The sequence below is a fragment of the Aspergillus multicolor genome, assembly GCF_047715735.1.
Source record: "Aspergillus multicolor strain CBS 133.54 unplaced genomic scaffold BDW74scaffold_16, whole genome shotgun sequence".
NCBI lineage: Eukaryota > Fungi > Ascomycota > Eurotiomycetes > Eurotiales > Aspergillaceae > Aspergillus > Aspergillus multicolor.
In genome coordinates this window covers 459,395-486,862 of record NW_027395967.1, presented here as the reverse complement: position 1 = coordinate 486,862, position 27,468 = coordinate 459,395, and the positions used below count along the sequence as shown (strand labels likewise).

The following is a 27,468-nucleotide window of genomic DNA, read 5'->3' as shown; positions in this document are numbered from 1 at the left end:
ATCATCACCCCAACCATTTCCCCCATTAGCTCCTTTGAACTGCCATAGAGTTTCAGAGACCATGGCACCAGTTTCTCGCTTTTAATAACCGGGATTCCTGGGTTCTGAAGCTGCATCAAGATAGAACGTCACTTGTACTGTTGGACTTCAATTGTGGTCTTTCCAATAATCTTCTTGCTATCGTAATCTACAACCCTATTGCGTTGCATCACCTTCAACGCCCATCAAGCTCCAGATATCACAGATAGTCCCGCTTAGATGCTGGGTTATCTAACTGTCTGTGATGCGTTGCCTTGATACACCTCCGCTCTAGTCCGCTTCACTCCGCTGAGCTTTACCTGAGACGTTCCTTCCGCGCCAATGACAGCAAGCAACGCCTCAATCCATCACATGCCAGCTCAATTGCATTAGCTATTCATCCAGCTAATGTTAATAGATCCGACTTGTCGTCAGCACTAATCTCAGAGCAGTGATCGATATAGCTTTCGGCGGAAACCCTTCCTTCTCTCCGTAACCCAGCCCATTGACCCCATCCAATCCCCAATCTCTTCACCACAAATAATGACATCCACCGTCACAAATCAAACAAAATATAATTTGCACTACCATCCTTAGCACCCTTCAAACCCGGGGTACTCTCACCTGACGTTCTACGTTAGGTAGGCTTAAACTTTCTACACCCCAGAAACACGATTACCTTTCGGGCTTCCATTCCGCTGCATGGCAATGAGTCCTCAATAAGCGAGATCGGTAATATTTCGAGTCTGACAGTACGCCGTGAACCTGCGAGCATAGAAAACGAAACTCTCACTTTGGATGCTACAGCTTCTCGGCCGAGTTGCAGGTTATGTGTGTCTATGACTCCAGGTGCACTGGGAGTGATGGCCGACTAGGCACGGGCCAAAACATCTAGCCCTCTTGCTTCTCAAAAACACTTACTCACATCTATACCTACAGGGAAATAGATCCCGGAAGAGGGCCTCTGGGCTGGTGACACAGAAAAGAAGGCTGGAGGAAGTCCGGCCCTTTGCAGGATTTCTCTAGCCTACTAGTCTGAATTCTAAGACCAGCATAAGCAGAAACATAGGATAGGTATTCCTTTCCGTGATCTAATTGCGCACCTTGTTACGTTATTATTCCAAGGTCCGTCGTGTTCCATATCCAAAGATAGACTATATAGTTCATACGATACAACCCCAGATCTCGCCCAGAAATAGCTACGGATTAAGGGTCCAATTCAATTCACGTGCGTAGACATGGTAAAGTATTAAGGTTGTGGATAAGCATAGGTACATAAAGCCGCGCACTAGGGTTATGGTGGCGTCGCTGCCTGAAGCACCAGGCAATATCCATGTAGCTTGTAGGATGTGACTTAAGAGAAATTTCACGAGGTCTATCTGAGTTATATATTCGATAACAATGCCCCGGCAGTGTCAAGGACTAAGAGTTACTCTAGGTCTTCCGGGGTTGTATGCGGCAAAGTGGATATAGAAGAGAAGATACAGGGTGCTGAGAGGCGGGTCGCTCCTTCCCCAAGCGCATCTACTCACCGTCTAGACATCATCCTCGCTACGTAGTCCGCTCTTTGTCACAATGGCGGTACAGCTACAAGTCTACAAGCCTTCACTGCTTAAAAGATGATAACCCTAGAAACCGCACGCGCCGAAAAATTGGCACAAGTGGATACACACATGACTCGAATTCTTCAGGCCATCTCCACAGCGGGCCCTTCCACGTCCCGTTCGGACCGCTGCTTATAAACCACAGGATTCCCTAGTTATGTCACAGTCACCGCATCCTGAGCGTCGTCCTCGCAGAGATACGGCGAATTGCACAGCGTAACCATGTCCGAACTCACAACAACCCCAGCCTGGATCCTAACGGGCCAGAATGGACCCTCGTCTCTCGAATTCGTCGGTGCCTTTGATCTTCCGCGGCTCGGACCGAATGAGGTCCTCGTACGCGTCCACGCTGCGGCGCTGAATTATCGCGAGCTGGCGATTGCTTCTGTGCGTACTCTCCCCTCTCCCCTACCTTCGAGAAAGCTCGCTAACGCAGGATTTCATGCTTAGGGGAAGTTCGGCCTCACCCTCACACCCCCCATAACCCCCTCCTCCGATGGCGCCGGCGAAGTCCTCAAGGTCGGGAGCGCAGTGTCCGCCTTCAAATCCGGCGATAAAGTGGTCGCGCATCTCACCGTCCACCAAGGCGAAAGCGAGCCAGCTTCATTTGCGGATGTTGCTGCGGGTCTGGGCCATGGCGCACACGGGACGCTGCGGAAGTACGCGGTTCTGCACGAGACGAGTGTGGTGCATATGCCGAAGACACTGGGGTATAGGGGGGCGGCGACATTGACATGCTCGGGGTTGACGGCTTGGAATGCGCTTTTTGGACCGGGGCTTGCGGCGGCGAAGACCGGAGTTCGAGACGTTGGGAAAGCGCTGGAGGGGAAGTATGTGCTTGTCCAGGGGAGTGGGGGGGTTAGTGTTGCTGCGCTGCAAGTAAGTCATCTCTCTATTTGTCTCCATCAAACTAGCTTTTCTGCGGGTTGGTTGAAGGAAGGTGGATAGGACTGATGAGCCATAGTTCGCCGTCGCAACCGGCGCAACCGTGATCGCAACGAGCAGCTCAGACTCCAAGGGCGCGAGGCTATCCTCCCTTGGCGCGCAGCATATCGTAAACTATAAGACCACTCCCAACTGGGGCGAGGTTGCGAAATCGCTTACGCCAAATAACCGCGGATTCGATATCGTCGTTGATGTTGGTGGTCCCTCGACAGTAGCGCAGTCGCTCAAAGCTGTGAATACAGATGGTCTCGTTGCCCTGACGGGATTACTTGGTGCATCTGAGAATGTCCCGTCCATCATGGATGCTTTGACGCACCTTTGCACGACAAGAGGATTCCTGTTAGGGACACGGGAGCAATTCAGGGAGATGAATGCTCTTATTGATGAGAAGGGAATAAAGCCTGTGGTAGATGACCGGGTTTTTGCATTTGCCGAAGTTAAGGAGGCGTATGAGTATCTGGAGCAGCAGAAACATTTCTCAAAGGTTGTTATTGATGTCGAGTGACAGTTAAATAAATTATAGACAAACAATGAATACAAACATAGAATATACAAGAGGGGTCGGGCTTCAGCCTTCGATCCAAAATGGGCAGTCGAGAACCAACGTTTTGTAGATAGGGTGAACCTGAATTGCTGGAAGGACGCTTAGGAAACAGTAATGGAAGCAGATCCGCTGCTCTGGTAGCCCTCAACAGCCACGATCTGGTAGTTGTGGGTACCCAGTGTCATGCCAAGGTTGGACCAGGCGTCGAAGTGGTTCTGGGTAGTGACGCTGCCGGACTCGCGCTTGCTTTGGCGAACGGACCAGAACTGAGTGAAGGTGGCAGTACCCTCGATCGAGTCCGCGTTCTCACGGGTCGCGGTGTAGATATCGTAGGTCGAGCCGTCGGACTCAACGGTTCCCTGGTGGGTACCGGCGGTACCAGGGTTGTAGTCGCCGTATGACTCGACGATGTAGTATTCGATCAGGGGGTTCTGGGTCCAGCCGTAGACGGAGAGGTAGCCGTTGCCGCTGGGGTTGAAGGAGCCGGAGTAGGTGATGGTCCTGCATTATTAGCTGCGTCCACAGAGAGAAATCAAGGATACCTACTGAGCGCTGCCAGGGTTCCATCCCTTTCCGCCGACAAAGTTGCCAACGTCCGACCACTCAACAGTGTAAGAACCGGCGTCACCGTTGGTGTAGGTCACGTCACCGCCGCCGTCGGTCCAGAAGGAATAGTAGTAGCCATTGCTAGTGCCGGTTGAGCTGCCGGTAGAGCGCTCGATCACGGAACGCTCAGCGACGCTCTGGTCGGAGGGGGCAGCGAAGACGGTAGCGGCAGAGCACGCGAGGAGGAGGGATGAGAAGGAGACCATTGTGACGGTTGTTGGTGTTGACTGTTGAGGGTGAGGTCGGAATGCAAGCAGCTCGAGCTGCTTTATAGGCACGTCCGTCATGTTGAAACCGGAGGTACTGCTACTTGTGGAGATCAGGAGTTACTAGGACATGATCCTTCAAGCAGCCGGTTAATTCATGATGTCCGTGGCTCTGTGAGTGGTCGCCGTACGTCTGACAGCGGAGGAAAGCCCACTCGAATGTCAAGATGAAACTTAGAACGGTGTCAAGCGAGAAGCGGTGTTTCGCATCGCTATAAATAGGCTAAATCCGGCTCCTGTCTCAAGTATATTGGCCCTCTTGGCACGTATAAGCTTCGCCTTCGTCAGAAGCTTCATTACGCCACGGCAAACATGATCCGGGGAGTATAGGCTGAATGTCGGTTGACAAGGCGCAATTCATCCGTCGAGCCGGCAGAGTTGAGGACTTGTTCTGTGAGTGTCTGCGGAGAGGTCTAAGCCTGAAGGGTGGAACTCCGCGACGGAGATATCCCCGGTGGATCTGACTCCTAATCAACCCTAGACAACAAATTAGTCGATGATCGCAAAGAAAGTGGACAAATATAGGCTGAAGCTCAGTACATACCTCCCATTGTGGTGTTCGTTTGCATCGAACTGCTTGTGTTGTTTTCATTGTCTCCGGGTTGTTAGGGGGCTGCTGATGCTTAGCGAGCATCACCTTGGTCATCAGAACAATGTAAGAAGCTCTGGCCATCGGTTAGGATCAATGGTTAAGAATGCAAGAGGGGCGCACGAGGGACGAACTTGGAATGTGGCCTACTTGTAGTACTCAGGAACAGCACGTAGTCCCACGTGTTCCTTCCCCGGATTGTTGTTATGTTGTCTTTACTCCGGAGTAGACCACAATCATCCAAGATGTCAAGATCCCAGATCAGCTGAAGCTGGCCGCTGGGGCGAATCTCTTCTCATAGCAATGGCACATGTCTGCGTGAAATTCAGTCACATCAACGCTCTTCTTCCGCACTTCTCAACTCTCCCAAGTCGCGTCTCCCAACCCTCATTCATTGACACCTCCCACGACCCGAAGAAGTCTCCAGAAGCCAGTCAACCTCTGCTTGACATCACATCATCGTTGAGCGAGGCTTCTGGGACACAGGGCTTTGAGAGTTCTAGCCCCTCCGCGTTTCTTATAGGTCCGTTAGTGAGTCACCACGATGTACCGGTAACCTACGAATCACCCAGGCAGACTGCGACGGCGAATCCGCTATGTTATCAGTCAGTCCGCATCACATGTCAAGATAGGCCTTCATATAGTTTGCTCCTCTTGAAGTCAAGCTGACCGACTCGCAGTCGCCAATTCCTGCCCGCCGTCAAGCCGTGCCCTCTCACCACCATCGGCCCGAAAAAGCAAAGTCGCACGGCGCCCAAGCAGTCCTAGAGGTGGAGCCAAGCGGCTGGCTAAAACGCCTGCGGATTGATATCGCTAAGGTTATATGTCTTGGGAGACGCTGGCTGTGCGCCTGTGCCTTTCCAGCCTCTGACGGGTGACAAAAAGGGACTCATACATACTCAAAAATGAGAGCTTTATAGACCAGCCAATGGCGTCGGTGATCCTCTCTATATGACTGGTCTCGATGGAGAAATGATCCCCGGTGACAAGAGTAGCTTGAGTACGTCGTCGAGCCCACCCTACTCCACTGAAACGTTGCTCATTCTTAGACAATACCTGGTCGAGCTGGACCATTATTCGGAGTTGACTTGAAGAACGGTGCTACCGACAGGACACAATCAATTTCCTCCAATTTTCCAACACTCAAAAACCAAGCTTGACCAAACGAAGACTATACCAACCTTTACACCTACGGCGGACGCGGCGCAAACATCCCTCCGCCGAATGACGGACTCAGGACGTACAGCATCAGGGATGATTCAGGCAGGTGCAGTGGGCAAAGAATGGGTCCATGCAGCTAGTGTCTGGTGGTATGGTCTCCCAACTTGCGCAGCATACACCGACGCCCAGGAATTCAAGGCAGCGTACTAGGTCGGCGGATACCGAAGCTGCAACGCAACGACCTCAATCGTCGACAATAAAAAAGAGTACGTGACACCTACCGAAGAGCTCATTGTCTTGAATGCACTCTTCATGCCCTTATAGAAAGGGAGCTCGGGTTCTTCTTGTGGCTACAACAATGGGTATTATGATACGCAGGCGGCTTACTCGGAGCGTGGTGGATGATGCTGCAAATGTCGAGATGGAGCAGTTGGTACCTCGCGATTCAGGCGAACTTCACGCAGGCGATACATTGGGCGAGTTGAATGGACGAAATCATTATTCGAGTGAAATGCTAGGCAATATAAGGTAGGTATCTGTAGGAGCTAGACTCGAGTAAGCCGGGCTCTACCCCTGCCCTATGACGTTGAATAGCATACCGTTGGAAAACATAACTGCATATAAATTCACTACTCCTGGGAACACGATGATATGCCCACGATGATATCCCTTGCAATAAGAGCATCAGAATTAATAATCGGCGGAAATACGGCCGCAGCTTCCCCACAATGCCGCAGAGCGCAAACCACTGGAGCTGATCGATCTTCCCCGCTCCATGAATCGCATGTGGGGTTTGGTTATCCTCCTTGCCCATCCTTGTATACTGCAGCTGCTGATCCTACGTAATCTGCGTACACTCCTACTCTTTGCATCGCATGATCTTCTGCTTACATGTGGGGCTGCTCAGCTTCGGGGGGATACAAAAAGCAAAACTCCCCCCTCAGGGATGTCTGTTGTTCAATTGACGCTGACTGCTTTGCGTCTCGTTGCAGGGGATCTCACCACGTTTTCTAGGTACATTTGACCTCGATCTGATTCCCTAAGGTCAAATCCAACTTATCACCTCGTCAAATCGACATCTCGAAAAGAATCCAGCAATATGCCTCCCTCCACCCCACCAACCGGCCTCCCACCGATGAAAGACCTGACAACCGAAAACATCACCGAAAACGTGCACATCGTGAACAGCCAATGCCCCTCCCCGCGGCTGCGATACCTCCTCCATCAAATAGTCGCGCACCTGCACGAATTCTGCCTCGAGACGCGGCTTTCCACAGAAGAATGGAGCTACGGGATCCAGTTCCTCACGGAGATCGGGCAGATCAGCGATGATCTGAGACACGAGTTTATCCTCCTCAGTGATACGCTCGGTGTATCGTCGCTCGTTGACGCCATAAATCACCCGCGCCAGCCGCCGGCTACAGAGGGCACGGTTCTGGGGCCCTTCCATACGCATGACGCCGTCGATATGTCGCATGGTGCGGTGCTGCACACAGATCAAGACGCGACGCCGCTTTTCGTGCTTGCGTCTATTAAGGATACAGCTGGGAATCCGATTCCCGATGTCAAGGTTGACGTGTGGGAGGGGGACTCGAAGGGGTTCTATGATGTACAGAACCCCAATCGGGAAGGGCCAGATGGGCGCGGTGTGCTGAGGAGTGATGCGGACGGATTGTTTTGGTTCCAGGCGATTGTGCCGGTGCCGTATCCGATTCCGATGGATGGGCCCGTGGGTAAGATGCTGAAGGCGCTGGGGAGGCATCCGAATCGGCCGGGGCATGTCCATTTTATGCTTGATAAGCCGGGGTGGGATTTGCTCATTACGTGAGTGCGCCGGTTTTATTGTTCGAGGTTTTTTTCTGTCATTGTGCTAATTGTTGATTGATGCAGTGCGCTCTACCCCCGCGGCGACCCCTACGAATCATCGGACCCGGTATTCGGCGTAAAGGAGTCGCTTGTCGTTGATCTATCCACTGTTGAGGATGAGGAGATGGCGAAGAAATACGGTGTTAAGGTGGGGACGAAGCTGCTGAAGCATGACTTCGTGCTTCTGTCAGAGGAAGAAGCCCGCGAACTGCGCAAGAAGAATGCTATCGAGGCGATGGAGAAGCAGGGGAGAAAGGTGGTTTTTCACGATGGATTGCCAGTGCCGGCGGATGATTCTTGATTCTTGGATCATTGATTTCGTGATACATAGGTTTCGGGTATATGTCATGGCTTGCTTCTGCTGAAATGTTGACTCCGCAGGTCAGTTCACTTCAAAATGAAGATATCAAAACCTCGAAGTCCTCCTTGTAATGCTGAATAGTGCCCGCGTTGTATGAACACGGTCTGAATGGTCGGAGCCAGCTGTGCCGCCTTGAATCGGTCTGATCGGACTGTTGGCGTCTTGAACGCTGTGCGACTAGAGCGGGGCATAGCTAGTAGGAGGATCTGTAGTATCGAAGATGCGCGACTTTTCAATAGATTGCAGGATGCTCGCCTTCAACGGGTTGCGGCGATTTCCAGTTATCGCAAGCCCTCAGTTGCTCAATCGGTTTCGTCGCTCATATCGTCCGTAGCTTGGGTCAACTGCGTGCTTGGTCCGACTCCGCTAGGTCGGGCATTGCTCCGTCTCTGACCTGAGGATATCGCACGCTCGCCAACGTATTTATCACCCGGCCATGGCGATCTGCAAACCGGACATTGCTCCGCCTTTTGCACTCTGAAGAAGTTGCGCATACAGTGGTCGTGTAGTCGGCCGGCGCAATCACGGTTACCGCAGCGTTGTCCCTGACTAGTCAGCACATCATAACACATATAAATGTTAGGAACAACATACAATCGTAATAATGTCCTTACACGCAGCACAAAACTTGATCTTCTGAACCCTCCGCCCACCTTCATTCTCATCATTATACGTCGCAACAAGCCACCCCCTCAGCTCCATCAATCCGCGCGGACTCAACGTATAAAACCCCTTCTGACTCTTCTCAAACCAGCCGTCTTCGCAAAGCTGCTTCAGAACTGTCTCCGCCTGCCCCATGGTCAACGGCTGCGCCGCCCCGCCTTGTGTAGCTTGTGCTGCGGAGCCAGACTCGCGCCGGTTCCCCTCGCTAGGAACCTTGCACTGGTGCAGCGCCTCCATCGTACTAAGCGAAACAGCCTCTGTGATTTTATTGTTATTTGCTTCGAACATCTTGTCTAGAACGCGTTTGACGTAGGATATCTCGTCGGCTGTGTACGTTGTCGCGAGTTGCGTAAGCCCGTCGCTGGTTGTGTTGACCAGGGCGTAAACGCGCTCGGGATTTACTTGTTCATTTGTGGGGTCGTCGAGCTCGACTTGTGGGAGGGTGCTGCGGATTTCGAGATCAAAGGGGGAGATTGCGCTGTTCGCGGCCATGACGAATGAGTTCAGATGGTTTTCTGTGATAGAGTCGGGAGAAACGGTTTCGCCTCCTGGGATAGGTCAGTAAGCTAGCTCAACTCGTTTTCTATCCTTTGACGTACCGTGAGCTGTGAAGATGGCGGCGAGGACGGGCTTTGCTTCTGCAAGGGTCATCGTTGACCGGGCCATCAACGCCTGGAGAAACGCCCGGTTGCTGTCATCGTAGCCTTGTCTTCGCGACATTTGAGTTGGTAGTGTTTAGTGATGCGGACACGATACGTTATTGAGGCGATGCGAGAGTGATGAATTACTCTGCAATGGCTAATGTCGAAAAATGATAGCGGGGTGTCTATTCTTTGTCCGCCCGCCGGGGGACGCGACAGACGCGCCGCCGAAACCAGAACGCCAAGACTTCTCATATCTCCCGATCAGCAGCACTGAGGTTGCGCCCGAGTTTTTGGATTCTACTGGACAAGGATCAAAGGCACTTATTGCTTTTCCATTTGTAGGTAATTGCACGTCGTTGCTATAGAGTGATATCATAAATAAAGTACACGATCATTCTCCCAACGCCACTATAAATCAGACAATCGTTCAGTATCTCCGCCGCGTAGGCTCCGGGCTAGGACTGCGGCTGACGCTCCGGGCATCGCGACCACGCTCCTTCAGCCACTTCTTCGTGCTGAGGCGGAGCTCCCGGTCGAGCTCGTTGCTGGGGTCTTTCCGGTGGATGAAGTTGCAGAACCCGCCGCGTACACAGCCCTCGCCACTATTCAGCCTGCAGCATGCTTCTCGGAAATCGGTGACTGGTGATAATTCGCAGTATATCGGTCGCGCGGCGTACCATCGGGAGTTGAGGGCATCGCAGGCGGCCTGCGCATCTTCTTCGTACTTAAATCGGGCGTAAACGTTTCCGATCAAATCTGCGGAGACGGATGTTAGTACTGGGGCAAGGGGTCCAGATTGCAATAACTTACGGTCGTTGTTGTTGTCGCACACTACTAATTCCTCCAGCTCGCCGTATTTGCACATCTCGCACCAAACATCCTCGTAGAACGCATCAAAGTGGTTTTGCAGTTGGCTCGGGTTCATCTTGCTCTTGGGATCGTAGGCGGGGTTCTGGTACATGTTCGGCATCAGGACCGTCTGAGAGTAGGATGGCTTGACATGTTTGCGCGAGCACCGGTCACCGTGTCGGCAGGCGCCGATCTTGTAGTAGAAGGAACAGTTGACCTTGTCTTGTTCGGTTCCGAAAATGGAGGCGAGGTAGTTGGCCATTGCGAGGGCGATGCGGTATGCAAGTAAGGAGGTTAACTGAGAGTGCGGTGAGGTCTTCCGATCGGCGAGGTTGAAGTGAGGATGTGGCGAGGAGATGAGGACAAAGGCGTGGTGACAAGATGGCTTCTCCGACGAGACCCCCAGTTCTGAAAGATTCTGGAGAGCGACCTCAAGCTCCGAAGCGCTGACTAATCTCGGTGCCTGAGGCGGAAACTTCTAGACCCTCCACCACCATTCCACCACCACTTTCATTCTCATGTCGACAGTACACGATTTATCTTATATATTCTAAATGCTACGAGGTCAACTGCCAGTGGAAGGACACCCTTCGGAAATGCTGCGGGCTATGCGAACAAATTGTGGGAGCTGTATCCTGCATCGTTCATATCACTGTCATTCTTGAGAGATTTCGAATGCACGGGCGCTGGGCTTACGCTAGGAGCAATACTCGAGCTCTCTGTTTCTTTATCGTTTATGTGGTGCATTGAAATTTTCGTGGACGAAGTGCACTCTCCGAGTTTAACAGAGCTTTACTGGTGCCGATAGCAGCATTTGCCTCTTGGATCTCTCTTGCTATCCAGTTTTCTGCCCGGGCCGCTACATCAGAAATATAGGCTCGGCTACCTATGCTTATAGCCAATTGATAACAGGCGCTACTAACCAGCATCGGACGGCCAAGTTACTGAATACGATCGACACCTGCAAGGTATCTATTTCCTTTCCTATATACACAAGACATTGGCCACATAACGTACATAAAGTAGCCTGTGGCCTATTGTACATACATTGTAGCCAGCATCTCAATTCAGGCAAGATCAAGTTTGGAGAACAAAGGAAGACGAATACGTAGCTCCTTGCTAACCTAATCTCCTATGCCTCGCTCCAGAATCCGATCCTGCCCCGCAGCATCCACGCCTAGTGGCGGTAGTGAGCCCTGCACTTACCCTTGCCCCGGTTGGGACGTGCAGTCACAGCCGCGCCCTCAGCGTCAGAGGAGGCGGGGAGCTGGGTGGCGGCGATGGCGTCGACGGAGGTGGGAACGGCCTCGGTCTCGGTCTCCGTGGGCCTGATGGCATCGACGGAGGTGGGCACAGCTTCGGTCTGCGTCTGGGAGACAGCTTGGGTCTCGGCGGCGACGGAGGTGGAGATGGAGAGCGAGCCGGAGCCGGAGCCGGAGCCGGTGGCAGCTCCAGAGGCAGTCGCGGAGGCGGAAGCAGTGGCAGAAGCGGTGGCAGAGCCAGAGCCAGAGGCGGAAGCAGAAGCAGAGCCGCTAGCGGAACCAGAACCAGAGCCAGAGAGCGAGATGCAAGCGAACGAGATCTTTTTGGTGGTGGTGGAGGACGAGGTATCCCACTCGTTGACGGTGCCATCGAGATCCCACTCCATGTTCACGTACGGCCAGCAGATCTTGCTGCCGATGTTGACCATGTCACCGGCGACGTAGACATCAGAGGAGTTGATGGCGGCGCCAACAACTGCGCCGGTGCTGTCAACCTGCTGGAAGTGAGTACCAGCGAAGGTACCACGGCAACCCATGGCAATGAACTCGTCGCAGACGGGGTCAGAGATCTCCTCCCAGGTGAGGAGGGCGTTGTCGGTACCGAAGGCAGCAGCGTGGACGTTAGTGTGGTCGGCATCGCCCTCTGTGATCCAGTTGATCTGGCTGTCGGCGTCCTCGGTACCGATGACGGAGGTAGCCTCGTCGCCGACGAGGGTCTTCTTGTCGGAGAAGAGAGCGACAGCGACGTTGCGGTTCAGGTTACGGGGGAGAACGTGCGTGTAGCCCTCGCCCATCCAGTCGTTCAAGGTGACGTCGATGGCACCGCGGGTGGGCCACGAGAAGAGGTACTTGGAGGACGAGCCGAGCTTGACGAGCTGGGAGTAACTGCCGGACATACCGCCCATAGGCTCTCCGGAGGCACCGTTGGTCGTGTTCTCGTTCGAGACCTTGACGCCGATGTCCATCATACCCTGGCCGTTGGTGTTCAGCCAGATGGCGCCCTGGTCTTCAGCGCACATGCTGGCGAAGGGAGCTTCGTCGGCGGCTTCGAAGGCGATACCGGTGTTGTGGCTGCATCCCCAAGTGCTGGTGGCGCCAGAGATGGTCTGGAGCTCGCCGTCATCGTTAACGTACTGAATCGAGTCACCGTAGTGGCCGGATGCGGAGCCGGAGTAGGCGGTTACGACGAAGTAGGCACCGTAGAGACCGGCTTCGGAAGAGTAGACGAGGTCACCGTTGATGTCGGGGGAAGCGAGGTAGCCTTCGCTGGACTCGACGTCGGGGCCGCCGAGCCAGGTCTTCCAGGTTTGTTCACCGTTGGTGTAGCGGTAGAGGACGGGGACGGGGGTGCTGTCGGACGGAGCGTTGGTGGTACCAGAGGGCATGGCTTCGTTGGTTAGAAGGGCGAAGCCATCGTTGTGGGCAACGAGACCACCGGCTGCAGTATTGTTAGATCATCCAATCCGTATATGATGCAGGTTCGAGTGACGTACCCTCCTGACCACCGGACACAGTAACGGTAGTTCCCACAGCCTCAAAGGTGCTGAGGTCAACCTGCTGAACGTGAACACCCGACTCGCTCGAGTCCAGGTACGCGAGGTACGCAGACTCTCCATCGGGAGACACAGCGAACGGAGTACGGCGGTGGTGCTTGTACCCAGTCCAGTAGGCAGCCTCAACAGGGTTGAACGAGGACGTCAGCTCGAGAGAGTCGACGTAGGTCTCAAGGAGCGACGCATCCAGGGCAGCGGTAACACTCTGCGCGGCAGAGAGCACCGCACCTAGAAGGAAGAGCTTCATTTTCAAAATGAATGGAAGTATATCGACCGGCGATATAAACTAAAAACGAAAGTATTAAAGGAATGACGAGCTGGCTGATCTTCAAGTCGCATATCTGGGTAGGGATCGGCTTAATATACTATCCTCGTAGGGCGGGATGGTGGTGAGACCATGCATATCGATGGATGGTCCAGGCTCGTCGAGTCTCCAATCCTCAGACAAGGCTGTTTTGGATAGAAATGTTAAAATGAGGTCGAGCCCTATGTGGTGGAGCTGCGTTTCACGATGGCGCTGGGACCGCCCCTTAAACGGGGTCTCCGTCTTTCGTAAGCGGGAACTTCAAAATCCGGCTGAGCTTGGTGAGGTCGATGCTCAATCAACCCGTAACTAATTGTAGATAGTCTAGGATACAAAGGAAAATGTAAGATTCGATTGGCGTGGGCCGTTGGACCTTAGTTGATTGTGGCTTCTGGCAGCGGCTCCCCTAACTGCCAAAATCGGGTAAAGCCGCCGCCATAGTGATCTTATTTGAGGCTAATATCCTAAGCTGCAATTAGATACAGGGAAAAGGGGTGGGATCATAAGGCATATACCAGCACCCGTCATAACATTCGCGCGCGAATAATCGCGTGGCCAGGAGTCGGGACGACGGAATAGGAAGGTCCAGGGTTCAGTCGTCCTCCTTTCTGTCTTTGTGGAGTCGTACTCGTATCGAACTTCCACGTGCAGTGAGCCAGAATGAATGATGGGCCAGTCCAGAGCGAGGGTTTGCTGGTGCCTGAGAAGCTGCGGGGTTAGGGAAATCCTCTTGACTCCTGAAGGGTGAAACGGAGATGATGTGCCACTCTTCATGAAATCTTAGGCCGCTTAGGGTTCGGCATGCCACCTCCGCCCAGACGTTTTCGCTGCATGGCCTCCATCTCCTCTTTCATGATTCGCTCCTGCTCGGACATCTTCTTCGGTGCTGTCATGACGGTTCCCTTCTTCCCGGCCAGCGGGTTCTTCTTCGCCGCGGATGCAAAAACGTTCTTCGGTTTGCCATTTCCACCACCGAATGAAAGCGATACCTTCGGCGCGGCTTGAGGAGCTTGTGTCGGTGCAGGTGATGCCGCGGCTGAAGACTCAGGCGTCGTAGAGGAAGAGTCCTTCTCTTTCTCCTTCTCATCGGGCGACTGGGTTCCTGACGACTCGGTGGCGGTGCCCGGTGCAGGCGGGGACGGTTTCGCACCGAATCCAATATTCAATTTGACCTTCTCCCCTTCCTTGCGCTGCAGGTTCCTCGCCTCGGGGTCGATTTCCTCCTCCTTCTCCTTTGCCCGCGCTCGTTCGACCTGTTCTTGAATCAACCGTTGTTCCCGCTCCTCATCTCCCCGGTCCTGTCGCTCTTTCTTCATGATAGCCTCCTTCCTGCGCATTTGTTCCGGGCTGCGATCGATGTAGGAAACGAATAGGCCCTTTTCCGTCTCCTCGACGTGGCATAATCCCTCGCGTCCGAGGTGCGCCGCAAACTGGCTAAGACTCTTCCACTTCGTCGCGTTCATGTGAATATGCTACAACGCGACAGGTCAGCACGCTAAACAAAAAAAGCGCAGGAAGCAAAGAATGGGCTGAACTCACCTCCTTATCCGCAATAACCTGCTGGTAGAACTGGTTGATATGCACCTTCTTCTCGCCGTGTGTAGTCCGAAGCAAATCCATGAAGTTCTTCATAAATTGCCTGCTGTAATCCTCGATGTACCGCTTCGGGTCCTCGCCGATGAGTAGGACCTGTCGGACGTGGCTTTCGCTCTGGACGTGACTGGGCACAAAAAACAACGTCAGTACCGCTCACTCACTCTCCGGTACTGTCAGCGGTAAGGCCAGACTCACCATTTGAATCCGTTCTCATCACGCATTTGGCGCTCGCATGCTTGGCAGTACCATCGTAGACGACCTAGGCCTTTCTGAATGGTGTTAGTTCTTCATCTCCATCTAAACGCGGAAGCGAGGCGATGCTGGAGCGGCAGGATACGTACAGCTTTGATCTTGTTGCCGAGCGCTTTTGTGCTTCCAGCTTCGGCGCGCGGCATCTTTGCAAATACTATCAATGACCTTTCGAGCGCAAGATGTGATAGCGGAGTTGAAACGAGGAATGGTTGCGGAGTCGGAAGAGAGAAGCCGGTGGCGACCGATAAGTTGCTTATCCGTGAGTCACGTGCGCCGGGCCCGTGACACCCTTTATATATAGGTGCCATTAGGGTAGCAAAGCAAGCAAAGGAAGCAATAATTAGTTAGATGCATTGGCATATCTACTATATTAGACCAAACTCCGCCTATCCTACCAGCATCCTTGAAGAGTGCTTTTCTGAAATAAGATGACGCCCCGTACAATACACAATCCACAAAAGCAATGAAGAGAAGCAAATCTAACATCGAGTGATCATAGATGAAGAAAGTAAAGCCTGATAAACATAAACTGCTCGTCCAAAAGCTCACATAGCATACTCATGAATCGCCGACGGTCCGTTCTCATTATACTCGACCCGGCTCATGAAGCCCTTGCTGATACCCTGATCAATAACAAACACGACCTTCGAAGCAACCTGGGCGCCGAGGAACACAGCCTCTTCCATGCCGCGGTGGCCGCCGCTAGACTGCGGACCGGCGGGGCCATTGAGCCCGGGTTGGTTCTGCGCGGACTGCTGGGTCGCGGTCTGTTCCTTCCACTCGGGGAAGTATTCTGGTGGTTTTACGGTGCGAACGGAGGTGGGAGTCTGCGAATGCCCGGTGGAGCGGTGGTGGGAGAGGGGGTCGATTGATGGAGTTCCGGGAGGCATGGGGTTGCCGGAGTGGGTGGCGGCGACGAGGAGAGGGTTTACGCCCTGGCTGCCGGGGTGGTGCATCTGGCCGGGGAAGCCTGGGACGGGTGTGTTTGTTCCGCCGGTGGGAAGGGGTGTAGAGAAGTTGGAGGGGATTTCGGAGGTGAAGATTGTGCCGGAGGGCGAAAGAACAAACTTTTGCGTGATTGTGCTGATGAGGGCTTGGGTGAAACCTGCATGTGGTTAATATTCACTAGAGATCATGCTGGCTGGGTAGACTAACCCTTAACCTTGCTACCGTTACCGACGATAATCAAGGAGTCCCATAGCTCACTACGCTTCGTAGCATCAGGCACGGCAAGAATGGTGTGATGGATTTGGGTAGCGATATCCTCAAGAAGACCGCTGGTCAGTCGGTCCCCTGCGTTCTGCATCGGTGTAGCAGAAAGGAACCGTTCGACGCTCACTTCGATATCTCTTGTCTGGCGGATGAAGCGACTGGGTCCACTAGGCGCGTCCTTCTCTGGCTCCAATTTGACGAACTCTTGGTACTGGAATGTAGCCTTCTCCTTCTTAGAGTTAGGAAGACGGACGGGCTTCGCGGCATCAGCACCCTTCTTCGTCCCCTTGTCTTTCTCCCGCGCAGCGAGGTATTCGCTGGTGTTACCGCTAACGATAGCGGCAACGTCTAGAACTCCCTCATCATCATCGTTGTCGGTGGTCCCATTGGCGTTTTTGCCCTGAGTATTGTCTAGACCGCCAGGTTGTGAGTTAGGACCAGTTGGTTGCCCGTCCTGGCGTGCTGTTGCGGCGGCGCCAGGTAGAGGCGTCCCCGCTGGTAGGAGCTCGGTAATGTTGCTCCGCTTGAGTTGTTCGCACATCTCCCTCGTAAATCCCTTGGAGCCCAGCAACTCCAGCAGTCGGTCGGTCAGGTAGTCACCACCGCAGCCCTCCACCGCGACTCCCCGCCCGTGCTCATTGACCTGGAAGTCCGTAACCGCAGTAACATCCACCTTGTCTTTTCCAACATCAATAACAGTCGCAGTCTGCGTCCCATATCCGTAGCAAACAGCGGCCGCGGAATCCATAATGCAGAACGCAGGTGTCTTGAACTTCTCAAACACAAATTGAGTAATCGCCTCCCGATCCCGCAATGACCAGACCGGCTCGGCAACAAGCATGATGGGCGTATGGAACGGTGGACTGAGCGTGTTATACACGTGTGTCAGAAGCGCGAAGAAACACTGCCAGTCGACAATGCGTCCCTTCTGCATCGGCCAGATCGCCCCTTCTTCAGACGCAATGTCTTCCTCGTAGAAAATCTCCTCCACGGTCTGGCCATTCTCACCACCTTCCTTCCCTTCTTCGCCCGCATTCTCGGTGGCTTCGGGTTTCGTCTCGTCGATGCTCTCGGTCTTTGGCGCGTCTGCGTTTGCCGTGCCTTCTTGTGGTGGCTGGTCTTTCATCTCAACGTCCTCCTGCTCCTTGGGTGCGGTCAGGCCATTGGCGGATTTGACCTCTTGTCGCCTCTCCCGAATCTTGTACGGCTCGTATTCGCCCTTCTTCTCGCCCGGAAACATTCGGCTAGGGAAGCGCCATCGGGCGGGCGTAAAGGATTCGGGGAGACCCAGTTGCGCCAGGGTCACTTGCGATCCTGGCGCAATTATCTGGCATTATTAGCATGATTGGTTTGCTACCCTAGGCGGTAGGATTCAGTAGACGTACAAGGACATGCTCATCCTTGAAAGGCGGCATTTTCGCTGGTGGAGGCGGGGATTTGAATGATGGACTTGGAGTTCCGCGGTGTTTGCTACGACTTGCGCGCGCGCCGGCCTCCAGGCTGAGGTGCGGTGGAATGCCAAATGCGGTTAGCGCGATCTGGGCGCCTTTTAGAATTCCGCCTGCATCTTGACAATTATTAGGATCCGAATCTGATTTTCTATTGTAATTCCTGATGTTGAGCTGGAGATTAAGCAGATTGACATCAATTATTAGCACTCTTCAACGTGTTGCAGGGTTAGCCATAGATAATGCAACGGGACGCTAGAATATGGCAACTATATATATTAAGTCTACCATTTGAGCACCTACGACTTCAAAGCTTACAATTGGTCTTAGGATTACTCATACCAAAAGATTCTAACGGAAGATACTCGACGAATGTGTAGTTATTTAAATTTCGAAACTTAAATGCATTCCCTTCGTAACCATTGATGAACTGAAGCCTCTAAACTCCATAACCGTATATAACTCCGCATCCGTCATGACCAGCACGAGCCCTCATAATACCCATCGTAAACCCTTTTACTCGGTGCCCTCGGGCGCCGCATGATACTTCTCCGTTGCCGAGCGGAATAGCTCCTGCTGTTGGCGAAGCAGTTCCTCCTCCGACAACCCGCTCTGCTCCATCTTGCTTTGCTTCTTCTCCCGCGACTATAAAACAACCATCAGTCACCACTCCACATACAGCCAAGATCTTGAGGGATCTTGAGGCATACCTTCAGCTGTTCCTTGTGTTCCTCCGCAACGGCAAGGACGTCCGGGATATAATCGCCAAACCCAAGATCACGCAGAGCCCGCTCCACATGCTCACAGGCGATGGTCTTCTTGGCTTCCTTCTCGCTGATATCATTCGCTTCGGAGGAGATCAGGGTGATGAACTCGACGCAGCATTCCATGAGCAGGTCGCGCGCATCCTTGGAGAAGGATTGTCCGGATGAGGGGGGAAGGATCTCGGTGATGATTTTCTGGACCGTCGCTGCATGCTGATTAGCGGCTATTCGGGTAGTATAAGACCAGAGAGGTCGTAGTCTTGGACCAGAAAACTGTATGTACACACCTTTGGGAAGCGACAGGTCGTCGTTTGCTTCGATCGTGTTAGCGAGCGGCATAGTTGCGCCAAGCGCGACAGACATAGACTTACAGCTGAATTCCCGATCTGACATGGTTACAGATGTAATATATAGTAAGCGCAATGGCAAGCCGTCCGTAAGACGCGTATAGATCGAACCCGTGACAGTATGAGGTCACCTGTGTGTTGCCTCTTTGTCCGAGCTGACCCTCCCCTCGGAGTCTCTTTATCGCGAAATATGGTGGATGCGACGACGCGGAACGGAACAACCACGCGGCAGAAAATTCACCGCCAAATATACTTTATCTTCGGCTGCGATTTTTTTCTGCTTTGCTTTTCTTCGTCTCCCACAGAGAATTCTCAATATGATGTTTTACTGAGAAATACTCGACGTTCCGACATCATACTCTTCACTTACTGATATGGTACGTTCAATCGGCTTTTCCCCTCTCTCTTTCTATCATGATGAACATCGTTGTCGCCCCTATCAGACCATCTATGGTGACGTACACTGTCCAAAGCCAAACGGACTGCTGATATTAATCCTTCCTACAATATTTGTCACTCAGCGCATTTTTGGCCATTGCTAACTGCCTGAAGAATCTAGTGTAGCCTTCAGCCGACAAGGCAAACCAAGAACCAAGTCTGTAGCTTAGGTACGACAATGACAATTCTTTTCTTCTACCTCTTATTTTGTGATGAACAAACTACATTCCATGCTAAGTATGAAGGTGCTCTGCATCTGATGCTTAAGAAATGTACCTGCTTTTCATCTTTCGGCTGATCAATTTCCATTGTTCTATTTTGTTCTATGGCTTCGTTTCCAGAGTCAACGCTGACTCGTCTACAGTAATCTAGTTTCACGCCTGAAAGGCCTCGAGCTGTTGATCATTCCACCTGATTCATCACGTTAGCTTAGTACAATCCATAGCACAATGCAGAAACTTACGAGAGAAATTTCCCGCTCAGCTCCTTGGGCGCGTCAAGCACCAACTTGGCCATAACATGTCCGGGCTGCTCAGGCTTAAGCAACTTGCCATCCTTGTGCACCGTCGTAAACTTAGAATGCACCTGCGGCTCAAGCGTCGTCGCATGGTCCTCCCTAAGCTCCCTCTGCATCTCCGTGTCCACCATCCCAGGCCGGATCGAAACACTCGTAACATCCGGCTCCTCCTCACCCAGACTCAGCGCAAGATGGTTCATCGCAGCCTTCGTAGACCCGTAGAGCCCCCAACCACGGTACGCCGAGACCGCCGCACCAGAGCTCGTAAACACAATCTTGCCCTTACTCTCGCGCAGCTTCGGCAGCGCCGCTTGGACGAACGCGACCAGGCTGAAAAAGTTCACATCGTACCCCTTCTTCCACTCCTCGATGTTCGCGGTCCCGATCTTGCCGACCTGCCCGAGGATACCGTGGTTGAGAACGAGTCCGTCGAGGCGTCCGAAGCTCTTGACCGCGAGATCGACGGCTTTCTGCGCAAGCGAGAAGTCGGCGATGTCACCGTTCAGGATGGCGACTTGGTCCTTGTATTCGGTTTTCAGGGCTTGCAGGGGCTCGACGCTTCGGGCGATCACGACGACGTTGTGCGATTGCGGCGCGGAGAGGAGGTACTTGGTGATTGCGAGGCCAATGCCTGGTTTGGATTGATTAGTTTTCAGGCACAGCTATAGGTGGAGCGGAGACAGCGAAAGTACCTCGAGAGGCGCCGGTGACGATGATTGTCTTGACCATTATCGTATTTTCTGGTGTTGAGGGTCAAGCTTGAGATGTTGGACAGAGTTGACGGAGGAAGCGCGGAAGAAAATGATGTAACGGAGGCCGAAGAGGGGTCGTGGGGTCAAGGCTCAAGCTCCGGCAACAATACCACAGTAGATAACCATCACAAATAAGCCTGGAAAATAGTCATACTACGTGAAATCTCCAGATCGATAGCCAATGCAGCTCAGATGGCAATTTCGTGAGCCAATTCCGTATCTGCTAGCTACAACATCGTGATGTTCACCCGCAACTATGCTCCTCTACCCCTCTACCCCTCCATGCCTCAACTCCGATCACCAATGGCCAACTGATAAGCCTCATGACCGGGAAGACAGGGAGCACGCAAAGTGCCGGTAAGGATTGTAATCATCTCACCACCCCTCAAAGATATAAGTTCATGCAATTATCATTCTAGCCCTCCCCGGACCCAACCAACTCACCGTATCCCGGCGGAAAACAGTTTCCCGATCCCCATTCAAGCTTTCAAGCTGCGAGACCGGCTACCGTCCCGGTCCACCTCCACGTCCAGCACCCTAGAAAAATCCGAGACGATGCCGAAATTGACGAGGCTATCCGATCTAGGACCGAATAGGTCAAAGAATCCGCGCCTGTCGTGCGGAGGGCGCGCTATCTCCACAATTTGCTGGCTCACATCGCGCCACTCTTCTGGAGCTTGACACATTCGCATTACAGCATTTGAAGGACCGGGGTTTCGGCGCGGTATATAAGGGGTCAATTCCGCGGTTTGTCGCCCGTGAACTTTACTACAGATAGAACAGAAATTATAAGCAAAATGCCCACCGTTATCCTCGGCGGGGGCATCATCGGCTCCTCAATCGCATACTACCTCACTCAACAAAACCCATCAGACGCGAAGAACATCCACATCATCGAGTCCAGCAACGAGCTCTTCTCTTCCGCCTCCGGATATGCCGCAGGTTTCCTCGCGAAGGATTGGTTCGAGCCGTCGCTCCTCCCATTGGGCGAGTACTCCTTCGCGCTGCACGAATCTCTAGCCGCTGAGCATGGCGGCGATAAGAAATGGGGATACATGAAGGGGACAGCTTTGAGCTTGGGAAGCACGGATGCGGCATCGGGAGGCGCAAGGGGCGACGACTGGTTGCGCTCTGGCACGAGTCGCGCGGAAACGGCAACGACGAAGCCCGTTGTGCTCGCCGAAGGACCGGAGTGGTTGACCAAACAGAAGGCCACTGCCGTGGAGCGGATTAGTGAGGACGGGAGCGTGGCGCAGGTGTACGTTTCCTATACCCCCTCTGATACCGGGTTCTTCATGGAATAGAAGAGCTAATTAAAACAGCGACCCCCTCCGCCTCTCCCAATTCCTCCTTGATCAAGCCCTCGCGCGCGGCGTAAAGCTTCACCAACCCAGCACCGCAACATCCATACTCAAAGACGACAATGGCACAATCACCGCCGTGAAGATCCTCAACCACGCCGCAAAAACCTTCTCAACCCTCCCCTGCACAAACCTCATCATCGCCGCGGGCTCCTGGACGCCCCGCGTCTTCAACACGCTCTTCCCCTCCTCGTCAACAACATTTCCCATCTACCCGCTAGCCGGCTACTCGCTCGTCGTGCGCTCGCCGCGGTACACAGCCAAGCACGAGGAGAAGCTCAAGGGCGAAAGCCACGCGGTCTTCACGACGCATCCGCCCTCCTGCGGATTCAGCCCGGAGATCTTCTCGCGTGAAGGAAGTGAGATTTACATTGCGGGGCTGAATAGTCGGGAGATACCGGTTCCTGACCGCGTCGAGGATCTCAAGAACCAGTATTATGATGAGAAGGAGATGCAGAAGCTTAGGGACGTTACTGTGCGGCTTATGGGCAAGCTTCCTGTAGGGAAGACGGAGTCGACTGATGAGATCGCCAATACTAATGATTTGGATATCCTCCGCGAGGGACTCTGTCTTCGACCTGTTGCTGAGCGGGGCGTGCCCTTCGTAACGAAGGTTAATGACTCCTCTTTGGGCGGAGCCAAGACGAGCAAGAACGGTGGTGTCTTTGTTGCAGCTGGCCATGGGCCATGGGGTATCTCGTTGGCCTTGGGCACGGGTAGCGTCGTTGCGGACCTTGTGAGGGGCGTGAAGCCGAAGATTGATATTGCAGGATTGAGTGTTGGGGAGGAGAAGAGCAAGGCGAAGTTGTAATCGGACGGATATAGTTGTGCATATTGGATGTTTATAGAGCGCGAATTCTCGTTATGTCTAGACCATGCTTCAGATAGAAAGAGTTGCGCAAGGCTTCATTACAACGCGGACTCGATATGACCTGGAAGTAGCATACTACGTTTGTCCGGTAGCCAGAGACGATATTAGCGAAGTCCAATCCTGACGAGCAGGACCAGATAGGCTTGATAGAAAGATGGATAAGGATGGCCTCTCCTGGACTGGGCCGTTAAGGAGGGAAGTACTCCAGTGACGGCGAGAGACTGGAATTGAAAGATAAACTTTCTATGAAAATCATAGTGCGGTGCGGTCACGGCTCATGTTGATGAGAGCCCACCGAGCGGTCATTACCAGTCAGTCTATCCCGTTGGTCCCGGTTGATTCGAGTATTACTCAGCCCAGAGCTTGGTGCGACGGAGCGGTACATGAGCGTTGCTTGTCCACGCAGCTATTCTAGCTAGCTCCCTTAACTCATACATACGTAGCAAAGGAGGCAAGGTGCGAGGTTGAATTGTAACTTGTCGTTATGGCTTATAGCTCTTCCATTTGATACCGGAGCGCCAGATCCTTCAGCCACCCCACAAACTCTTCTGTGTAAAGATCAGTTGCCTCTTCGCGTTTCCAATTGCTGCTGGGTATGCGAAGGTATGTATGACCAGCGCAGACATGCGAAAAGTCGAATCCGGCACCGTTTTTATACTGTGCTAAACAGGAAGCGCACAGGTCCCGATCAGGGCAAGCGGTACAGGCGTATCTTGTGTCAATGATCCGATTACTTTTGTGGCCGCCATCGCAGTATGCTGCCTGAACTATGTCTCCGTTTCTGGAGTCCAGGGTGATGGTCTGATCGTTGACCACGGAGGCGGATATCGGGTCCAGTAGTATTTGAAGAGAGAAGCCGAGAACAGTCAGGTACGTCGTATCTTTTTTGGCGCCCGGAGTCGCTTTTACGGCCATGGCTTGGACGAACTGTTTTGCTTTGTTCTGCCGCTGTAACGGGGTAGGTTCCTTGCAGTTCTTGCCTTGAGGAAAGGTTGCTCGGAAGGCCTCATCGGCGAGTTCCCAAGGGGCGACTCCATAAACATTAAGAAAGTCAAGTGACGCTCCGTTATCCAGCAAAGTCATTATCGTATCCTTGTGTCTGTGCTCAAAGGCAAGATGTAGAGGAGTTGTCCCATCGAATGTCCTTGAATTAACATCCGCCCCCGCACTAAGGAGTACTTGTACCACTTTGTGATGGCCATTCGAAGACGCCGAATGTAATGCAGTTACCCCGTACGGGCTAGCCGTGGAATGATCGGTGCGGGCCTCTAGGGTGAGACTTACCACCTCTTGATGACCTTTTGAGGATGAATTATGCAAAGCCCCGCCAGCGACGGCCGAAACATCCGCTCCCGATTGTAGTAATAGGTTGACTATATCACGGTAGCCTTCTCGAGATGCAAGATGAAGCGGCGTCCAACCGCGAACATGAGCTACTGAAGCACTGGCGCCGGACTCCAGGAGTAGTTTCGCTACCTTTTCATGGCCCCTCTGCGCTGCCCAGTGAAGAGGGCTCTTGCCCTGCTTGGTAGAGGCTGTAGAATCTGCACCGCGATCAAGAAGAACCTTAGCCGCTTCATATTGACCATAGCGAGCCGCGAATTCTAGAGGGGTCCTGTCCTCACGGTCAGAGGCTGTAAGGTCGGCGCCATGATCTAGAAGGACCTCGAGTGTCTTTCTATGCCCACCGTAGACCGCGTAGTGAAGAGCGCTTAGCCCAGTATCGCGAATGGTGTTGGGGTCCGCTCCAGCTTCTAGTAGTAACTGACATACCTCATCATACCCACGGTAGGCAGCATAGTCAAGGGCCGTGTCTCCTTCGTCAGCTGCCTCGTAGTCTGCACCAGCATCAAGAAGAACCCGGACCATGTCCGCGCGGCCCTTGCGAGCTGACAGATGGAGAGGGGTCTCCCCGGTCTTGTCCGGCAACGAGAACGCCTTTCTGAAGCAGCAGTTTTACCATCTCAATATCATCTGACCGTATTGCCCAGTATAGAGAGTTTCGCCCTCCGTGATCCGGGACAGACAAGTCCGCTCCCCAGCTGATGAGAAGTCGAATTGAATTGTGGCTGGCGTGAAATGCCGCTGCAAATAGCGGAGACTTGCTACTTTCGTCAGTAGCCGATAACGATGCGCCATATTGCAACAATTCTCGAGTTGCGTCTTCTTAATTGCACACAACAGCCGCATGAAGAGCGCTGCCATACCGCCCATGTGCATATATATCGGCGCCCTTGGCAAGTAAGAGCCTGAGGATGTCGATGTTGCCCGTTCCGCTGGCGGCCTGCACTGGGTTTCCGTAAAATCCACCCGCCTCGTTGATCTCCGCCATTCTACTGCTATGCAGATGCTCAGCCACTTCCTGAAATCCGAATAAAGATGCGTAATACATCCTCCCACCCGGCGAAAATTTTACCGTCGGCCCCGTCGATGATTTGTGTCGTTGCCGCCAGCTATCCCAGTTGTGGTTGGGTACGTTGAAGAATGACAAAAGCTGCGGCCTTAACCTGTTTTGATGATCTTGAGAATTCCTCAAATGGTGATGTCACTCTGAAACCGCATACCCAAGAAATGGACGTGTCTCAATAGTATTTTCCGCTCCACCTTCCTCAATACACCATGTTTCTTTATGGCCAAGGTATTTCAGACAATTAAGGGCTAAATAGTAATGGTGTAATGTTGAGTCGGCAAACGGGCCGCCAGTCTGTTTTCCAGAGAGGAATTCAACCGCGGAGAAATGAACCAGATGAACAATCTGATGTTCCCAGCCGGGGTTGTTGGAAGGCCGCAGCTCCAGGAATGAGCCGCATAGCCCGATAGTCTCTGCATAAGCATAGTTCTGGCTGAAGAGATCTGGCAATTCGTCAAATTGCGGGCCATCGTCTTCATCGTTGTCCAGCACAGAGACTGCTTCAGAAAGTTCTGTGATTGTAAGCGGACGCCCTGCAAAAGTCACCCAACGTAGTATTGCTTCTGCCCGGCGGCTGTCCGAGGGAGAGAAACCTTGGATATCTGCCCAGTCTCGCTCGTAAATTCGAGCAAGGTCGTTTGGTGACTCATTAATAGCTCGTTGCAGTTGTTTATTTCCCTTCCGTGGTCGCAGATTCTTGCTTTGGAGCCGGATCCACAGGAACATGCCATCGATTTTCTTCGCCATCTGTGCTGCGAGCTCTTGCTGAAAGTCATCCGACTTATTCGGTAGCTTCTGCACGACGATGCATTCTGCGAAGCGGGCAACATCAGACGCCAGAAGATCTTTCGTGAGCTTTAATTCGAACAGCATCAAACCTGGTCGATGCGGGGAGTGATGGTTGAGCTCTGCTTGGATATCGCCTTCATCACGGCTTACAACAAGCAACCGAGACCTGGAGGTTGAGAACACTTCCACAAGTTCATGCAAAATATCTTCTCTGCTGCGGTGCAAATTGATTCTAGACGCATTTGCTCGCGGACATTCATCCAGACCGTCAATAACGAAAATAGTACTCGGAGCGTGGGACAGTATCCCATGTAACAGGATCCAAAGATCGGAGAGCCCGGCCATGGTCGACTCGCCGGAATTGACGTGATTGTGTACCATATCAAGGATAGCCTCATCGTGATTTATTGCCTGAAGGGTTCATGTCCGCAAGATTGAGATGGGGTTTCTCTGCCTTTCGTTGTCAGCAGAGCAAAAAGAGTAGCACACCGCGTCTCCGGTTCTACGCAGCGATTGTATGATGTGCGCGCAGAGAACGGACTTTCCAAATCCGGGGGGACCATGAATCCACAAAGTTTTGGCTGTATTCCGAGATCTATAAAGCCAATCCTGGTACGTAGGATGGCTCGTGATCCAGTTGCAGGTTGTGTCTAGGCGAGCGGAGCAGTAAGCGTCAAAGCTGTCCTCGGTTGACGCTGCATCTAACCATCGCATGATACGATCGAGTGCGTTTGAACGCTGGGACTCGAAGATGGCATCTTCCAGTTTTCTGAACGACAGCAGTGTATTTGGACCCGCGCCTTGTATGGTATGGTTGTGAAGGGTCTCCGCAAGAATCAGAAGATAGAGCTTCTGCACAAGGTCATCAAAGTCTTCTACTTGGCGTGACAGCTTGTTAGAGTCTCCGGCTGCCCATTTGAGTCGGGACTTCAACCGCCCTAAATCCTCGGACTGTTGCGCCTGGTATTTGGTAAATGCAGCGTCTGCACTTGCAAAAATATCGCCGATGGTTTTTAGCAAGTCCGCGATGGTAGATACGGTGGCCTGGTCGTTGAGTTGCCAATGCACGATTTCTGCGGTATTCCAGGATCTGTCGTTCGCGATTACGAGTTGTTGACCCCATCTTTCGAATAGGATCTTGGTCGCGTTATACCTAGCCGTCAATCGGAGGCTCTCGGACGAAAAGTGCTTGATTGAATGAATCTTGCCAGCGGCTTCTTGGTATAGCGCAAGTAGTCCGACTACACCGATCGCTAGTCCTGCGATCTCCATGGCCGCTGGCTATTTTGCGTAGGTATTGGAAAATCAAGATGTTGCGGCACATGAGAGAGCACCCAAGGACGTCTGCTCATGGTCATAAGCGAGAAGGATATTGGGGAATCGATGAGTTGGTGGCTACCCCGCATCGACGAGGCTGAGGACAAGGCTGAGAGGTCGACATCGCCGCGAATTGGCGAGCTTGCAGAGATCGACATC

The 27,468-nt window shown here is 52.9% G+C and overlaps 12 protein-coding genes across 12 annotated transcripts; 4 read left to right on the top strand and 8 right to left on the bottom strand.

Moving 5' to 3' along the window:
• Window positions 1–1,792: 1,792 nt before the first annotated feature.
• Window positions 1,793–3,072, top strand: BDW74DRAFT_185813 (zinc-dependent alcohol dehydrogenase family protein; the record flags this gene model as incomplete). Its single annotated transcript, XM_073731128.1, has 3 exons — window positions 1,793–2,009; window positions 2,073–2,501; window positions 2,587–3,072. Exons 1-3 carry the CDS (start codon window positions 1,845–1,847, stop codon window positions 3,070–3,072), a joined length of 1,080 nt encoding a protein of 359 aa, XP_073582906.1. The 5' UTR covers window positions 1,793–1,844.
• A 140-nt stretch (window positions 3,073–3,212) lies between these two features.
• BDW74DRAFT_168600 (glycoside hydrolase family 11 protein) lies at window positions 3,213–3,923 on the bottom strand (the record flags this gene model as incomplete). The annotated part of the gene is made up of 2 exons (XM_073726863.1): window positions 3,213–3,612; window positions 3,658–3,923. The coding sequence occupies 2 exons, from the start codon at window positions 3,921–3,923 to the stop codon at window positions 3,213–3,215; spliced, it is 666 nt and encodes a 221-aa protein (XP_073582905.1).
• Window positions 3,924–6,199: 2,276 nt separating this feature from the next.
• BDW74DRAFT_155225 (uncharacterized protein) lies at window positions 6,200–7,171 on the top strand. Its single transcript, XM_073724797.1, has 2 exons — window positions 6,200–6,278; window positions 6,333–7,171. The coding sequence occupies exon 2, from the start codon at window positions 6,509–6,511 to the stop codon at window positions 6,755–6,757; it is 249 nt and encodes an 82-aa protein (XP_073582904.1). The 5' UTR covers window positions 6,200–6,278; window positions 6,333–6,508; the 3' UTR covers window positions 6,758–7,171.
• On the top strand, window positions 6,200–8,648 carry BDW74DRAFT_155224 (intradiol ring-cleavage dioxygenase). Its single transcript, XM_073724796.1, has 4 exons — window positions 6,200–6,278; window positions 6,333–7,557; window positions 7,624–8,505; window positions 8,555–8,648. Exons 2-3 carry the CDS (start codon window positions 6,833–6,835, stop codon window positions 7,898–7,900), a joined length of 1,002 nt encoding a protein of 333 aa, XP_073582903.1. The 5' UTR covers window positions 6,200–6,278; window positions 6,333–6,832; the 3' UTR covers window positions 7,901–8,505; window positions 8,555–8,648.
• Window positions 7,985–9,405, bottom strand: BDW74DRAFT_185811 (non-structural maintenance of chromosomes element 1 family protein). Its single transcript, XM_073731127.1, has 3 exons — window positions 9,223–9,405; window positions 8,555–9,171; window positions 7,985–8,505 (listed from the first exon to the last, which is right to left on the bottom strand). Exons 1-3 carry the CDS (start codon window positions 9,341–9,343, stop codon window positions 8,263–8,265), a joined length of 981 nt encoding a protein of 326 aa, XP_073582902.1. The 5' UTR covers window positions 9,344–9,405; the 3' UTR covers window positions 7,985–8,262.
• Window positions 9,406–9,694: 289 nt separating this feature from the next.
• Window positions 9,695–13,178, bottom strand: BDW74DRAFT_179266 (zinc finger CCCH domain-containing RNA-binding protein; the record flags this gene model as incomplete). Its single annotated transcript, XM_073729426.1, has 4 exons — window positions 9,695–10,023; window positions 10,078–10,566; window positions 11,323–12,816; window positions 12,872–13,178. 4 exons carry the CDS (start codon window positions 13,176–13,178, stop codon window positions 9,695–9,697), a joined length of 2,619 nt encoding a protein of 872 aa, XP_073582901.1.
• A 598-nt stretch (window positions 13,179–13,776) lies between these two features.
• On the bottom strand, window positions 13,777–15,283 carry BDW74DRAFT_32755 (putative C2H2 finger domain protein (Kin17)). The gene is made up of 4 exons (XM_073732528.1): window positions 15,173–15,283; window positions 15,027–15,100; window positions 14,775–14,955; window positions 13,777–14,707 (listed from the first exon to the last, which is right to left on the bottom strand). The coding sequence occupies exons 1-4, from the start codon at window positions 15,224–15,226 to the stop codon at window positions 14,006–14,008; spliced, it is 1,011 nt and encodes a 336-aa protein (XP_073582900.1). The 5' UTR covers window positions 15,227–15,283; the 3' UTR covers window positions 13,777–14,005.
• Window positions 15,284–15,412: 129 nt separating this feature from the next.
• BDW74DRAFT_155214 (putative chromatin remodeling complex subunit (Arp9)) lies at window positions 15,413–17,743 on the bottom strand. The gene is made up of 3 exons (XM_073724795.1): window positions 17,681–17,743; window positions 16,239–17,622; window positions 15,413–16,188 (listed from the first exon to the last, which is right to left on the bottom strand). The coding sequence occupies exons 1-3, from the start codon at window positions 17,708–17,710 to the stop codon at window positions 15,629–15,631; spliced, it is 1,974 nt and encodes a 657-aa protein (XP_073582899.1). The 5' UTR covers window positions 17,711–17,743; the 3' UTR covers window positions 15,413–15,628.
• Window positions 17,744–18,109: 366 nt separating this feature from the next.
• On the bottom strand, window positions 18,110–19,021 carry nctB (negative cofactor 2 transcription regulator complex subunit NCB2). The gene is made up of 4 exons (XM_073724794.1): window positions 18,879–19,021; window positions 18,795–18,821; window positions 18,454–18,713; window positions 18,110–18,388 (listed from the first exon to the last, which is right to left on the bottom strand). Exons 1-4 carry the CDS (start codon window positions 18,898–18,900, stop codon window positions 18,260–18,262), a joined length of 438 nt encoding a protein of 145 aa, XP_073582898.1. The 5' UTR covers window positions 18,901–19,021; the 3' UTR covers window positions 18,110–18,259.
• A 645-nt stretch (window positions 19,022–19,666) lies between these two features.
• On the bottom strand, window positions 19,667–20,538 carry BDW74DRAFT_179262 (SDR family oxidoreductase; the record flags this gene model as incomplete). Its single annotated transcript, XM_073729425.1, has 3 exons — window positions 19,667–19,703; window positions 19,756–20,440; window positions 20,502–20,538. The coding sequence occupies 3 exons, from the start codon at window positions 20,536–20,538 to the stop codon at window positions 19,667–19,669; spliced, it is 759 nt and encodes a 252-aa protein (XP_073582897.1).
• A 644-nt stretch (window positions 20,539–21,182) lies between these two features.
• Window positions 21,183–23,307, top strand: BDW74DRAFT_155203 (NAD(P)/FAD-dependent oxidoreductase). The gene is made up of 2 exons (XM_073724793.1): window positions 21,183–21,819; window positions 21,884–23,307. Exons 1-2 carry the CDS (start codon window positions 21,359–21,361, stop codon window positions 22,731–22,733), a joined length of 1,311 nt encoding a protein of 436 aa, XP_073582896.1. The 5' UTR covers window positions 21,183–21,358; the 3' UTR covers window positions 22,734–23,307.
• A 3,079-nt stretch (window positions 23,308–26,386) lies between these two features.
• Window positions 26,387–27,264, bottom strand: BDW74DRAFT_179259 (uncharacterized protein; the record flags this gene model as incomplete). Its single annotated transcript, XM_073729424.1, has 2 exons — window positions 26,387–26,442; window positions 26,499–27,264. 2 exons carry the CDS (start codon window positions 27,262–27,264, stop codon window positions 26,387–26,389), a joined length of 822 nt encoding a protein of 273 aa, XP_073582895.1.
• Between the last annotated feature and the right edge of the window lie 204 nt (window positions 27,265–27,468).

Coding starts and splice junctions, on each gene's coding strand:
- BDW74DRAFT_32755 (XM_073732528.1), bottom strand. CDS start 15,226: ATGCCGCGCGCCGAAGCTGGAAGCACAAAAGCGCTCGGCAACAAGATC. Junction 14,956..15,026: donor GATGAGAACGGATTCAAATG/GTGAGTCTGGCC, acceptor TTTTGTGCCCAG/TCACGTCCAGAGCGAAAGCC. Junction 14,708..14,774: donor AGGTTATTGCGGATAAGGAG/GTGAGTTCAGCC, acceptor GTCGCGTTGTAG/CATATTCACATGAACGCGAC.
- BDW74DRAFT_155224 (XM_073724796.1), top strand. CDS start 6,833: ATGCCTCCCTCCACCCCACCAACCGGCCTCCCACCGATGAAAGACCTG. Junction 7,558..7,623: donor GGGTGGGATTTGCTCATTAC/GTGAGTGCGCCG, acceptor TGATTGATGCAG/TGCGCTCTACCCCCGCGGCG.
- BDW74DRAFT_155203 (XM_073724793.1), top strand. CDS start 21,359: ATGCCCACCGTTATCCTCGGCGGGGGCATCATCGGCTCCTCAATCGCA. Junction 21,820..21,883: donor GACGGGAGCGTGGCGCAGGT/GTACGTTTCCTA, acceptor TAATTAAAACAG/CGACCCCCTCCGCCTCTCCC.
- BDW74DRAFT_155225 (XM_073724797.1), top strand. CDS start 6,509: ATGAATCGCATGTGGGGTTTGGTTATCCTCCTTGCCCATCCTTGTATA.
- BDW74DRAFT_155214 (XM_073724795.1), bottom strand. CDS start 17,710: ATGCCGCCTTTCAAGGATGAGCATGTCCTT. Junction 17,623..17,680: donor TCAAGGATGAGCATGTCCTT/GTACGTCTACTG, acceptor TAATAATGCCAG/ATAATTGCGCCAGGATCGCA. Junction 16,189..16,238: donor TAACGGTAGCAAGGTTAAGG/GTTAGTCTACCC, acceptor AACCACATGCAG/GTTTCACCCAAGCCCTCATC.
- nctB (XM_073724794.1), bottom strand. CDS start 18,900: ATGTCAGATCGGGAATTCAGCT. Junction 18,822..18,878: donor GTCAGATCGGGAATTCAGCT/GTAAGTCTATGT, acceptor ACACGATCGAAG/CAAACGACGACCTGTCGCTT. Junction 18,389..18,453: donor AACACAAGGAACAGCTGAAG/GTATGCCTCAAG, acceptor GTTGTTTTATAG/TCGCGGGAGAAGAAGCAAAG.
- BDW74DRAFT_185811 (XM_073731127.1), bottom strand. CDS start 9,343: ATGTCGCGAAGACAAGGCTACGATGACAGCAACCGGGCGTTTCTCCAG. Junction 9,172..9,222: donor CGCCATCTTCACAGCTCACG/GTACGTCAAAGG, acceptor GACCTATCCCAG/GAGGCGAAACCGTTTCTCCC. Junction 8,506..8,554: donor GTAAGGACATTATTACGATT/GTATGTTGTTCC, acceptor CTGACTAGTCAG/GGACAACGCTGCGGTAACCG.